The 13,628-nt window shown below is 41.9% G+C and overlaps 1 protein-coding gene across 1 annotated transcript in view; it reads right to left on the bottom strand.

Moving 5' to 3' along the window:
• The window catches only part of LOC112103367 (sodium-dependent neutral amino acid transporter B(0)AT3-like), a 93,766-nt gene that overhangs the window by 56,893 nt on the left and 23,245 nt on the right, over positions 1-13,628 (bottom strand). Inside the window, exon 3 of the mRNA XM_024195084.1 lies at positions 6,535-6,672. Coding sequence (XP_024050852.1) covers positions 6,535-6,672 — 138 coding nt within the window. The remainder of the gene's footprint in view (positions 1-6,534; positions 6,673-13,628) is intronic.

The following is a 13,628-nucleotide window of genomic DNA, read 5'->3' on the forward strand; positions in this document are numbered from 1 at the left end:
TTTGTTTGTTACGTTTGGGTGAAATATTTTTTAATTTCTTTTTCAAAAGGTGGCTCTGTGATGCTTTCTGGGAGCACCCAGGGTTGTGAGGCACCTTGTTACCACCTGCCTATAGCATGAGAGAGCATTTACTGTGTCTGCTGGATGTCAGCTCCTCACCTCCACTGGCCACAGGCAACACAAGCACTCTCCTCTCAACCTTCAGAGGCTCCATTATCCCTCTGTAGGTTAGCGATAGGGACACTCCAAGCCCCAAACCCACCAAATATCCCCCTAGAGTGGCCAGCCCCTGATCCACTCACAGTATTCACAGACACAGATATGCTGCTGTCATAAATATAGAGGGAAGTGTAACAACCTTCCTGTATACAGTACTATAAAATCCCTCCTGGCCAGAGGCACAAAATCCTTTTACCTGTAAGGGGTTAAGAAGCTCAGGTAACCTAGCTGGCACCTGACCAAAAGGACCAATAAGGGGACAAGATACTTTCAAATCTGGGGTGGGGGAGGCTTTGTTTTGTCTGTTCTTTGTCTGTCTGTTCTGTGTGCTTGCCGGAGACAGATCAAGAAGGAAAGCAATCCAACTCAATTAGAATTAGTAAGTAATAATAAGGGATTGTGTTAGCTTACTTTTATTTTGGCTTGTGATTTTTCCTTGTCTAGAGGGAGGTTTATCCCTGGTTTTGTAACTTTAAGGTTTTGCCTGGAGGGGAGATCCTCTATGTTCTTGAGTCTTTTGTTATTCTGTAAAGTACTTACCATCCTGATTTTACAGAGGTACTTCTTTTACCTTTTCTTTAATTAAAATTCTTCTTTTAAGAACCTAATTGATTTTTCATCGTTTTTAAGATCCAAGGGTTTGGGTCTGTGTTCACCTGTACCAATTGGTGAGGATATTATTCTCAAGCCTCCCCAGGAAAGGGGGTGTAGGGGCTTGGGGGGAATATTTGGGGAAGGTAGGGCTCCAAGTGGCCCTCCCTAAATGTTTGTTTAAATCACTTGGTGGTGGCAGCATTACTTAATCTAAGGAATAAGGGAGAATTTGTGCTGTGGGGAGTTTTTAACCTAAGCTGGTAGAAATAAGCTTAGGGGGTCTTCATGTGGGTCCCCACCTCTGTACCCTAAAGTTCAGAGTGGGGAGGGAACCCTGACATCTGCTCTCAAAGGAACAGAATATCTCAGCTTATTTGTTACACCTTAGGTCACAGCTCTGCTTAACACACAGCACTTAGATATGTTTATAGAAAAAACAAGCAAAAGTTTAATGAAGCATAGAGATTCAAATGATAAGTTGAAATAATGGAAACAAATGATTATATATAAAACAAAATCATTAAATACATTCTAAAACCTAGACTTAAGGAACAAGATACACTCTTGTCTAAAAGTTTAGTTCACTCCAAAGTCTTTCTCCCAGTGCCTAACAGCCTGCCTGGCTGTGATCCTCCAGTCATAAGACAATGCCCACTAGCAGCTTGTCTCCCCATGTGAAGGATACTGTATGACTCTCTGCTCTGTCCTGATATAGCAAACTAATTCTTTGATCTTCATCATAAACAGGACACCCTCCTGCTCTGTGCTCTTTCCTGTAGATGTTGTGAACTCTTGTGATTTTTTTGCTGTCTTGATTAGCTGGTGGCTCTGCATGCAAATAGACACGCATTGTAAGTTGCAAAATAAACAAACAATGACCAGTCAGGAAGATGAGTGTCTCCTACCCCTTGCCTGCATAGAAACTGTTTATCACCTTCTGGTGACTTAACTTACATATCTTAAGAACATAGTTTTCAGTATAGATACATAACTTGTAAATATCCTTACATACACTTTGCAATGATTGATGACCAGCATATTACTGGCTTTTGGTAGATGCCACACATGCCACCTTTTACTGAATTATTATGTATATATTTGACCCACAGGATTCCAGTAAAACTCTATGTACCCCCTGTGCCCTCAGTCATTTGGCATAAAGAGGTCCCTTGGTCACACTATCTTCTGGAAATCTTTCTCACAATAGCATCTACATTGCCAAGTTATAGTCTAAAAATATGCGAACTGAATACAAAAATATTAACACACTAAACATAAGTATCAAACATACAAATGATTTTATTATAGCTCTTACAGACTTTCAGTGAGATTTAGGAGCTTAAGTAACTTCTGAAATGACTTCAGACAGTTAAGCCCCATTTAGACCTTGCAGTGCTGAGCAGAGCAACACCTAAATGTACACATCTAGGAAGAAAGAATGCATGGCTTATAACCTAAAGAGAATGAAGGTAGTGGAGAACAGGAAGAGGGGCACCCAGGTACCACAGTGCCTATGAAATCCCCAGCCATGCCTCTGATGGAGCAGCAAGGGGAGGTCAGGTGCTGCACACCTTTTTTTACTCTCATGACTTTGTTTCTTAAGGTAAAGTAACCAAACTGGAAGCACTGTATGGAGCACTGATTACAGTTCAATATAGTAGAGCTTATTCACCACTGTAACTTTGTGTCATTGCTTACAACAGAGCAAAGTGGATGCAAATTACTACATAATTATATCATTTTATACCAACTTTGCACTGGTGTAACTCTGTACCTCAAAGCAGCACCCCGGAACTCCCATATTCACCCTATCATATAATTATAATATATTTCATATAAATCATGTCATATAAGATCTTATGAAACCCACTGTTTGGTCAAAATATGTGTATTAGTGTATATCAAGTTATCAGATTTTGCTATATATTGTTGTTACTGAAATATGTTGTAAGTGACATAAAAAGAAGGCAAACCACTCCCAGGGGGGTGTTCAAGCACCAATAATCAGGGGAGTTGTAATCAAAGGATTTACAATTCAATGACAGTTGCACAAGCACCACACAATGTGGACTGCTGAACTAATCACTCAGGGTTTGTCTACACTGGCACTTTGTCGGCAAAACTTTTGTCATTCAGGGGTGTTAAAAACACACCCCACACCCCGAATGACAAAAGTTTTACCGACAAAAAGCACTGGTGTGAACAGCGCTTTGTCAACAGGAGTGCTCTCCTGCTGCCAAAGCTGCTGCTGCTCGGGGGCGCGGGGGGAGGGGAGATGTGGAAGTTTTTTGTTGGCAGAAGAGCTCTCTCCTGCCAACAAATAGCAGCTACACTGCATGCCTTTTACCAGCACAGCTGTAGCAGCACAGCCGTGTCGCTAAAAGCCTCGTAGTGTAGCCATAACCTCAGTTGCACAAGACCACAACAGGGGGATTGCTCAACTCTGTGACTCAGCGAAACCCACCAGGACATGTCTGGGCTAGTATTTTCCAGGCACATGGACTGAGGGTATAAAATAAGGGACAGTGGCATCATGCCTTGGACTTTCTCCTCCCCCACCTATGCTGGAAACAACAAGAACGCTGAGAAGACAAAGACTTCAACTGTGAAGACTGGTCCCAGGCTTGAGAGAGAATCCTGTTTATGAAGAATTGTAACATCCAGTCAGGTGAGAAAACTGATAGATCCAAATACTGTCTAGCATAATAAGGTTTAAGATTTAGACTATGCACTTACCTTTTTATTTTCTTCGGTAACTGTAGTAAGAGGAGGCCCTGAGATATAAACCTTGGTATCAGAGGCCCAGTATGAGGCCTAAGGCCTGAACTAAAGTAATGGTCAAGACTTAGCTAACATAAAGCAAAGTTAAGCTGTGAGCCAGAGGCAGGCCCTGCTCACAGAAGCTGGCAAGGAAAGGGCTGATGCTGCAAAAAGAGACATGCCTAAAAGGTACTGGACACCAGATATCAGAACATTCACATACTTGTACATTCTACACACAACAAGGAACAGGCTGACCCATCCCAATGACAGGGCCAAAAGGGGAATATGATGGATAGTGTTGTTTTGTTCGAACCAACATGTACAAGGTGAGAGGCGGCACCTTATTGCGTAGAGGGGTTTTACCTTGCTGCGTAGAGGGGTTGCACCTCAATATGTCAGGAGTGATATGTAACTTGTTTGTATCTGTGTATAAGAATGCATCCTGAGTGGATATCTTTGTCCAGCCTAGGGGGCAGTGGAAAGTCCCGCCACTGACTGAGCTGAGTCCATTGCCAGGGGGCACATATTCGTAGTACGTCCTCTAGAGTAAAGTCTAGGGGGAACTATTACTGTGCTTCGTTTGACAATAAACCTGGCCGACGTGCCTTCGTACCTTACTAGAGTCTGTGGTCATTGGGGGTTCTCTTGGGATCTGCTGTGTCAGCTATCTGCGCAGTGCTGGGGCAGCACACAGAGGGAACACGCACGCAGCCGATTGATATCAACACTGAACAGAGCAGAGCACCACACCGAGAGCGTCTGACAACAGTAACTATTTCTGACCTTCTAGGACTACCACTTATTAACTACAGAAAGATAGATTATAAATCAGTTTTCTGTTTTACTTAAAACAGTTTGCTTTGGTTGAAGTGTGTGGGAAATCTCAGCTGAGTTCACAAAGGCTTGTGTGTATGTCCTCTCCACATTGAAGGAGGGGTGGACTGGGTAATAAACTTACTTACACTGGTCAGGCTTCTGACTAGAGCAAGATGGCATAGTCTGGGGGTGCAAGCCTGGGGGCTTGGGAGATTTACTGGTGCCTTTCTCTGTGTGATTTGTGAATGGCTCTGGGAGCATTCATGCAATCTAGATGGGTGTATGGCTCCACATGTTGTGCTGAGTGATAGTAGTGCCTGGAGGAGTTGCTGCTTGTCACTAGTGAGAGACAGCCAAGGCTGGAGAGCTAAGGGGGCACAGTGGTACCCCAGTTCCATGTTGTACTTGGGGGATTGCCTGTCACAGGCAGTCCTGTGAAAAGTAAAGTGTGTAGTTGCATCTCACCAGAAAGGAATTTGATCGCCGATACTAATTCCTTCTCTGCTTCCCTCTAAATCCTGAGAGAAAGTAACTCACTACAGACTCTTACAGGGTACAGCTTACTCCCCTGTCAACACTGGGTACTGCACAGCTCCCCTTCAGTCCAGTTGCTCAATTGGAGGAAGAAGTAGCCAACGTACAGACCTGCTCTTCACATCATGCCTTAGCTGTGATGTGGGGAATATTATTTGTCTGCAAAGGGATGATGGAAGCAAAGGCTTCACATGATTGTGTGACCATATAGGGCTGGGTCACCATCTAACCCTAAAGGTGCAAAGTAGGCCTGTTGATTAATCACAGTTAACTCACATGATTAACTCAAAAAATTAATTGTGATTAATTGCACTGTTAAACAATAGAATGCCAATTGAAATTTATTAAATATCTTGGATGTTTTTCTAAATTTTCAAATGTATTGATTTTTATTACAATAAAGAATACAAAGTGTACAGTGCTCATTTTATATTTTTATTACAAATATTTGCACTGTAAAAATGACAAAGAAATAGTATTTTTCAGTTCACCTCATACAAGTACTGAAGCGCAATCTCTTTATTGTGAAAGTGTAACTTACAAATGTAGATCTTTGTTTTGTTACATAACTGCACTCAAAAACACAACAATGTAAAACTTTCGAGTTTACAAGTCCACTCAGTCCTACTTCTTGTTCAGTCAATCGCTAAGAGAAATAAGTTTGTTTACATTTACAGGAGATAATGCTGCCCACTTTTTATTTACACTCTAATGCGGAAACTACAGAACCCAACCCACCAAAAAAGAAAATCAACCTTCTGCTGGTGGCATCTGAGTCAGATGATGAAAATGAACATGCGTTGGTCTGCACTGCTTGGATCGTTATCTAGCAGAACCCGTCATCAGCATGGACACACGTCCTCTGGAATGGTGGTTGAAGCATGAAGGGACATCTGGGACATAAATATCTTGCAACACTGGCTACAACATGCAAACACCTGCAATGCAAACACCTGTTGTCACTTTCAGGTGACATTATAAACAAGAAGCGGGCAGCATTATCTCCTGCAAATGTAAACAAACTTGTTTGTCTGAGCAATTGGCTGAACAAGAAGTAGGATTGAGTGGACTTGTACGGTCTAAAGATGTGCATTGTTTTATTTTTGAGTGCAGTTATGTAACAAAAAAAATCTACATTTGTAAGTTTCTGAGGGCAGTTTTTTTTTGTACATAATTCTGTAAGTTAAGTTCAACTTTTATTATAAAGAGATTGCACTTCATTATTTGTATTAGGTGAACTGAAAAATACTATTTCTTTGGTTTTTTACTGTGCAAATATTTGTAATAAAAATAATATAAAGTGAGCACTGTTCACTTTGTATTCTGTGTGGTAATTGAAATCAATATATTTGAAAATGTAGAAAACATCCAAAAATATTTAAATAAATGGTATTCTATTATTCTTTAACCGTCTGATTAATCACACGATTAATCATGATTAATTTTTTAATCGCTTGACAGCCCTAGTGCAAAGAGAAGATTTTTAAATGAGCCATTAAAAAAATCTGTACAGTAGAACTTAATGCCATGTTACAGGAATAAAAAAGAGGTTGTAACACTTTGCAACCTTAACACCATTAATGACAAGAGACTTGAAATATTAATTACCTGTTCTGTTCCCATTTAGTGGGCAAGCGCTCCAAGGAAGGGGCTCTTGGAATGAGTTAATGAAATACCACATTACCCAGGCTAAAATGGTGTTATAATATAAGCTCACGATGAACGACACCATCAATGAACCAATACCTATTGAATACAAAAAAATCTCAGTTTAAACATTGCTTACATAAGCTATCAGAACACTTATTTACTTTACCCAACAAATCTATATCACTCCTGCTACTGCATTTGCCCTAATCTCTCATTTCTGTTTTTGTGTGAGTGTTTTTGATTTTCCCTTTGGTGCTTTTAAAAACAGTCTAGGTAGGCTGTGACGGTCTCTTCCCCTGAATAGCACCAAGATGATAATTACTCAACATAGACAGGAAACCTCCCCTAGGAGTGAAAGTGCTAGGATAACATTTCAAATTCTGGGAGCAGTACAAGAGTGGCCACTTTTTCCTTACCATTCTGTGGTAGTGAAGGAAAGAAAGGATTGTGGAAAGAGATGGAATTATAACAAATATCTTAAAATCTAAAATGAAGAGGTTGGAGAAGAAAAGTGATGGGAGTGGAAGAGTTTAAGAGTATGGGGGAAATGCAGATGCAGGTGACCAGAAGCTGCCACTCAGGAGAAGGGGGAGGGTGAAGGCCAGAACACTGAACACAGAATGCATGACAGCATTTCACAATAGTAGTGGGGAAACCAGGTATGGTTTGCTGCTGCCTCTGTGCAGAGGACTACAAGGTGTTTACGTATGGGTGGGTGGCAATGACAGTACAGCAATTCTATGGCATCAACTTCTGCACAGGAACCCTGAGGAGGTAGAGGTACTCCAAATGCATGAGGGAGAGGAAGAGCACAAACCTCAGGTCCCTGGCGCTACTCCCACGGCTATCCACAACACTTGACGCCACTGATGGTTCAGCATATAGTTTAACTTTTCTTTTAAGGTTCAGGAACAGCCCCCACCAGCTCAAGGTTCCCTCAGTGATGAGTGGGACCAGGAGTGTTTTCTGGTGCAGGAACATATAGTTCATCTTACATCTATGGAACAGGAAGAGGGCCATAGAAAAGAAGTGGGGAGGAGGGTGAGTGGACTCCGAAGGAATCTGGAGCAGTAATGTAGGGCTCTACAGGAGTGTCAGCTGGCTTTTGCAACCTGGGAGAACATAAGAACGGCCATACTGTGTCTGACCAAGGGTCCATCTAGCTCAGTATCCTGTCTTCTGACAGTGGCTATTGCCAGGTGCTTCAGAGGGAAAGAACAGACCAGATAATCATCAAGTGAGCCATCCCCTTTCACCCATTCCCAGCTTCTGGCAAACAGAGGCTAGGGACACCATCCCTGTCCATCAGCCATTGATGGACCTATCTTCCATGAATTTTTCTAGTTCTTTTTTGAACCCTGTTATAGTCTTGGCCTTCACAACATCCTCTGGCAAAGAGTTCACAGGTTGACTGCATTGTATGAAGAAATACTTCTTTTTGTTTGTTTTAAACCTGATTTACTTTCTCCATACCAGTCATGATTTTATAGACCTCTATCATATCATAGAATCATAGGATTGGAAGGGACCTCAGGAGGTCATCTAGTTCAACCCCCTGCTCAAAGCAGGACCAATCCCCAGACAGATTTTTGTCCCAGATCCCTAAATGGCCCCCTCAAGGATTAAACTCACAACCCTGGGTTTAGCAGGCCAATGCTCAAACCACTGAGCTATCCCTGCCCCCTTAGTCTTATTTTTTCGAAGCTGAAAAGTCCCAGTCTTATTAATCTCTCCTCATATGAAAGCTGTTGCATACCCCTAATCATTTTTGTTGCTCTTCTCTGGATACCTTTTCCAATTCCAATATATCGTTTTTGAGATGGGACAACTGTGACAGGTTGGATCACAGAAACCCCCTTGGGAGCTGCCACCCGATGTGCAAAGACTACCCCTGCTCCTGTTTTCCCTGCCAGCTCAGGACTCCAGCACCCTGTCTTGCTGAGCCAGACACTCCCGTCTGCTCTAACACAGACCCAGGGTCTGAATCACTTGTCCCAGAGCTGCAAGTTTACCTGAAAACAGCTCACAGAAGTGTGCTTGTCTTTAGCACTCAGATGCCCAACTCCCAATGGGGTCTAAACCCAGATAAATCCATTTTACCCTGTATAAAGCTTATACAGGGTAAACTCATAGATTGTTCGTCCTCTATAACACTGATAGAGAGATATGCACAGCTGTTTGCTCCCCCAGGTATTAATACATACTCTGAGTTAATTACTAAGTACAAAGTGATTTTATTAAATACAGAAAGTAGGATTTAAGTGGTTCCAAGTAGTAACAGACAGAACAAAGTAAGTCACCAAGCAAAATAAAATAAAATGCGCAAATCTATGTCTAATCAAACTAAATACAGATAAGTTCCTCACCAGTTCCAGAATGCTCCCTTTTACAGGCTAATCTCCTTTTAGCCTGGGTCGAGCAATCACTCACACCCCCTGTAGTTACTGTCCTTTGTTCCAGTTTCCTTCAAGTATCCTGGGGGAGTGGAGAGGCTCCTTCTTTAGCCAGCTGAAGACCAAATGGAGGGGTCTCCCACGGGTTTAAATAGACTTTCTCTTGTGGGTGGAGACCCCCCTCCTCACTCCTATGCAAAGTCCAGCTCCAAGATGGAGTTCTGGAGTCACCTGGGCAAGTCACATGTCCCTGCATGACTCAGTCTTTACAAGTCAAAGCCATTGTCCACATGGTATCTTGTATGTCTCCAGGAAGACTTCTTATGTGGATTGGAGCATTCCATGATGCATTGTTCCCCAAGTGCTTCCTGATCAGGTACTTAACCTTGCAAATTCTAGACTTGATTTTAACAAATAGGGAGGAACTCGTTGAGAATTTGAAAGTAGAAGGCAGCTTGGGTGAAAGTGATCATGAAATCATAGAGTTTGCAATTCTAAGGAAGGGTAGAAGGGAGAACAGCAAAATAGAGACAATGGATTTCAGGAAGGCGGATTTTGGTAAGCTCAGAGAGCTGATAGGTAAGGTCCCATGGGAATCAAGACTGAGGGGAAAAACAACTGAGGAGAGTTGGCAGTTTTTCAAAGGGACGCTATTAAGGGCCCAAAAGCAAGCTATTCCGCTGGTTAGGAAAGATAGAAAATGTGGCAAAAGACCACCTTGGCTTAACCACGAGATCTTGCATGATCTAAAAAATAAAAAGGAGTCATATAAAAAATGGAAACTAGGACAGATTACAAAGGATGAATATAGGCAAACAACACAGGAATGCAGGGGCAAGATTAGAAAGGCAAAGGCACAAAATGAGCTCAAACTAGCTACGGGAATAAAGGGGAACAAGAAGACTTTTTATCAATACATTAGAAGCAAGAGGAAGACCAAAGACAGAGTAGGCCCACTGCTTAGTGAAGAGGGAGAAACAGTAACAGGAAACTTGGAAATGGCAGAGATGCTTAATGACTTCTTTGTTTCGGTCTTCACCGAGAAGTCTGAAGGAATGCCTATCCTAGTGAATGCTAATGGGAAGGGGGTAGGTTTAGCAGATAAAATAAAAAAAGAACAAGTTAAAAATCACTTAGAAAAGTTAGATGCCTGCAAGTCACCAGGGCCTGATGAAATGCATCCTAGAATACTCAAGGAGCTAATAGAGGAGGTATCTGAGCCTCTAGCTATTATCTTTGGAAAATCATGGGAGACGGGAGAGATTCCAGAAGACTGGAAAAGGGCAAATATAGTGCCCATCTATAAAAAGGGAAATAAAAACAACCCAGGAAACTACAGACCAGTTAGTTTAACTTCTGTGCCAGGGAAGATAATGGAGCAAGTAATTAAGGAAATCATCTGCAAACACTTGGAAGGTGGTAAGGTGATAGGGAACAGCCAGCATGGATTTGTAAAGAACAAATCATGTCAAACCAATCTGATAGCTTTCTTCGATAGGATAACGAGTCTTGTGGATAAGGGAGAAGCTGTGGATGTGGTATACCTAGACTTTAGTAAGGCATTTGATACGGTCTCGCATGATATTCTTATCGACAAACTAGGCAAATACAATTTAGATGGGGCTACTATAAGGTGGGTGCATAACTGGCTGGATAACCGTACTCAGAGAGTTGTTATTAATGGTTCCCAATCCTGCTGGAAAGGCATAACGAGTGGGGTTCCGCAGGGGTCTGTTTTGGGACCGGCTCTGTTCAATATCTTCATTAACTACTTAGATATTGGTATAGAAAGTACGATTATTAAGTTTGCAGATGATACCAAACTGGGAGGGATTGCAACTGCTTTGGAGAACAGGGTCATAATTCAAAATGATCTGGACAAATTGGAGAAATGGTCTGAGTTAAACAGGATGAAGTTTAACAAAGATAAATGCAAAGTGCTCCACTTAGGAGGAAAAAATCAGTTTCACACATACAGAATGGGAAGAGACTGTCTAGGAAGGAGTACGGCAGAAAGGGATCTAGGGGTTATAGTGGACCACAAGCTAAATATGAGTCAACAGTGTGATGCTGTTGCAAAAAAAGCAAACGTGATTCTGGGATGTATTAACAGGTGTGTTGTGAGCAAGACACGAGAAGTCATTCTTCCGCTCTACTCTGCTCTGGTTAGGCCTCAGCTGGAGTATTGTGTCCAGTTCTGGGCACCGCATTTCAAGAAAGATGTGGAGAAATTGGAAAGGGTCCAGAGAAGAGCAACAAGAATGATTAAAGGTCTTGAGAACATGACCTATGAAGCAAGGCTGAAAGAATTGGGTTTGTTTAGTTTGGAAAAGAGAAGACTGAGAGGGGACATGATAGCAGTTTTCAGGTATCTAAAAGGGTGTCATAAGGAGGAGGGAGAAAACTTGTTCACCTTAGCCTCTGAGGATAGAACAAGAAGCAATGGGCTTAAACTGCAGCAAGGGAGGTCTAGGTTGGACATTAGGAAAAAGTTCCTAACTGTCAGGGTGGTTAAACACTGGAATAAATTGCCTAGGGAGGTTGTGGAATCTCCATCTCTGGAGATATTTAAGAGTAGGTTAGATAAATGTCTATCAGGGATGGTCTAGACAGTATTTGGTCCTGCCATGCGGGCAGGGGACTGGACTCGATGACCTCTCGAGGTCCCTTCCAGTCCTAGAATCTATGAATCTATGAATCTATGAATCTATGAAAATTCCTTCCTAAAGAAACTGATCAAATGCCTCCCAAAGCTTACTTAGAAACCAAGCAAGTATACAGCCCATATTCTTAACCTCAAGTAGAAAATGATATATGTGTACAGATAGGATGAATAGATATAGTAGACCATAACCTTTACGGAGATAATTACATGACACAGGCAGCACAAAACATATTCGTTTTGTTCGTTATGTCGTACATACATTTATAAGCACCCCCCCATAAAGCCTTATGGGATACACTGTCACAACAACCACATCTGCACACTATGTGGCCATAACGTGTAATTATATAGAGGCAATAAGAAATATAGAAAATCCTATTTTCTGTCTTATTATCGATTCCCAACATTCTGTTAGCTTTTTTGACTGCTGGTGCATATTGAATGGGTGTTTTCAGAGAACTATCCACAATGACTCCAAGAGCTCTTTCTTTAGTGATAACAGCTAATTTAGATTCCACCTTTCTGTGTGTATATATAGTTGGGATTATGTTTTCCAATGTGCATTACTTTGCATTTATCAGCATTAAATTTCATCGGCCATTTTGTTGCCCAGTCACTCAGTTTTGGGAGGTCCCTTTGTAACTCTTCGCAGTCTGCTTTGGACTTAACTATCATGAGTAGCTTTGTAACATCTGCAAATTTTGCCACCTCACTATTTACCTTTTTTTCCAGATCATTTATGAATGTTGAATAGGACTGGCCCCCCAGTACAGATCCCCAGAGGACACCACTATTTACTTTTCTCCTTTCTGAAAACTGATCATTTATTCCTACCCTTTGTTTCCTATCTTTTAATGAGTTACTGATCCATGAGAGGACTTTCCCTCTTATCCCATGACTGCTTACTTTGCTTGAGAGCCTTTGGTGAGGGACCCTGTTGAAGGCTTTCTAAAAGCCCAAGTACACTATATCCACTGGATCACCCTTATTTGTTGACCCCCTCAAAGAATTCTAGTAGATTGGTGAGGCATGGTTTCCTTTTACAAAGACCATGTTGACTCTTCCCCAACAAATCATGTTCATCTGTGTGTCACTGATAATTCTGTTATTTACTATAGTTTCAACCAATTTGAAGTTAGGCTTACCGACCTGTAATGGCTGGGATTGCCTCTGGAGCCTTTTTAAAAATTGGTGTCACATTAGCTATCCTCCAGTCATCTGATATAGAAGTTGATTAATGATAGGTTACATACCACAGTCAGTAGTTCTGCAATTTCACACTCCTAGTTGTCACCTATCACCCCACACTGGGACCCATACGGTGTATCATCAAACAGCTACACTCCATACTTGATCATGATCACATAGTGGACAGACACTTCAAAGTTTTTGAAAAAGATGAACAACATGTCAGTGAAGCTTACTGTTAAGTCTGAAAGCCAACCAAAGTATTGTGAGCCCAGAGTTGTGCCTTATGCTCTGAAGCCTCTGGTGGAAGCAGATTTGGACTGTTTGTTTATCACTGGAGTCCTGTCACTGGTTTCACACAATGAGTGGCCTACATCCATTGTACCAGTAATCAAGAAGGATGGCTCAGTCTGAATTTGTGGAGACTTTGAAGTGATACTGAATCCAGCTTTATGTGCAGACCAGTGTCCACTACCTCCTATTGAAGATTTGTTTGTTAGTGGTGGACAGTATTTCAGTATATTGGATTTGCTCAATGCATACTGTGTCAGGATCGGGCCAAAGGAGAGTGATAGAAGGCAGATATATTAGCCCCAGGTTAAGCAAGTCCCTTTAAACCAAGGGCACCTGGTTTAAAAAGGACCTCACTTCAGTCAGTGAGGGGCACGTGTGAGGAGCTGGGAGTGAGTTGGCGTATTGCTGGAGGACTGCAAAGTACAAGCGTTAACCAGACATCAGGAGGAAGTTCTTATGGTGAGGATAAAGAAGGTGTTGGGAGGAGGCCATGGGGAAGTAGCCCAGGTAGT

This window comes from Terrapene carolina, unplaced genomic scaffold (assembly GCF_002925995.2).
Source record: "Terrapene carolina triunguis isolate 2854851 unplaced genomic scaffold, T_m_triunguis-2.0 Scaffold613, whole genome shotgun sequence".
Taxonomy (NCBI): domain Eukaryota; kingdom Metazoa; phylum Chordata; order Testudines; family Emydidae; genus Terrapene; species Terrapene triunguis.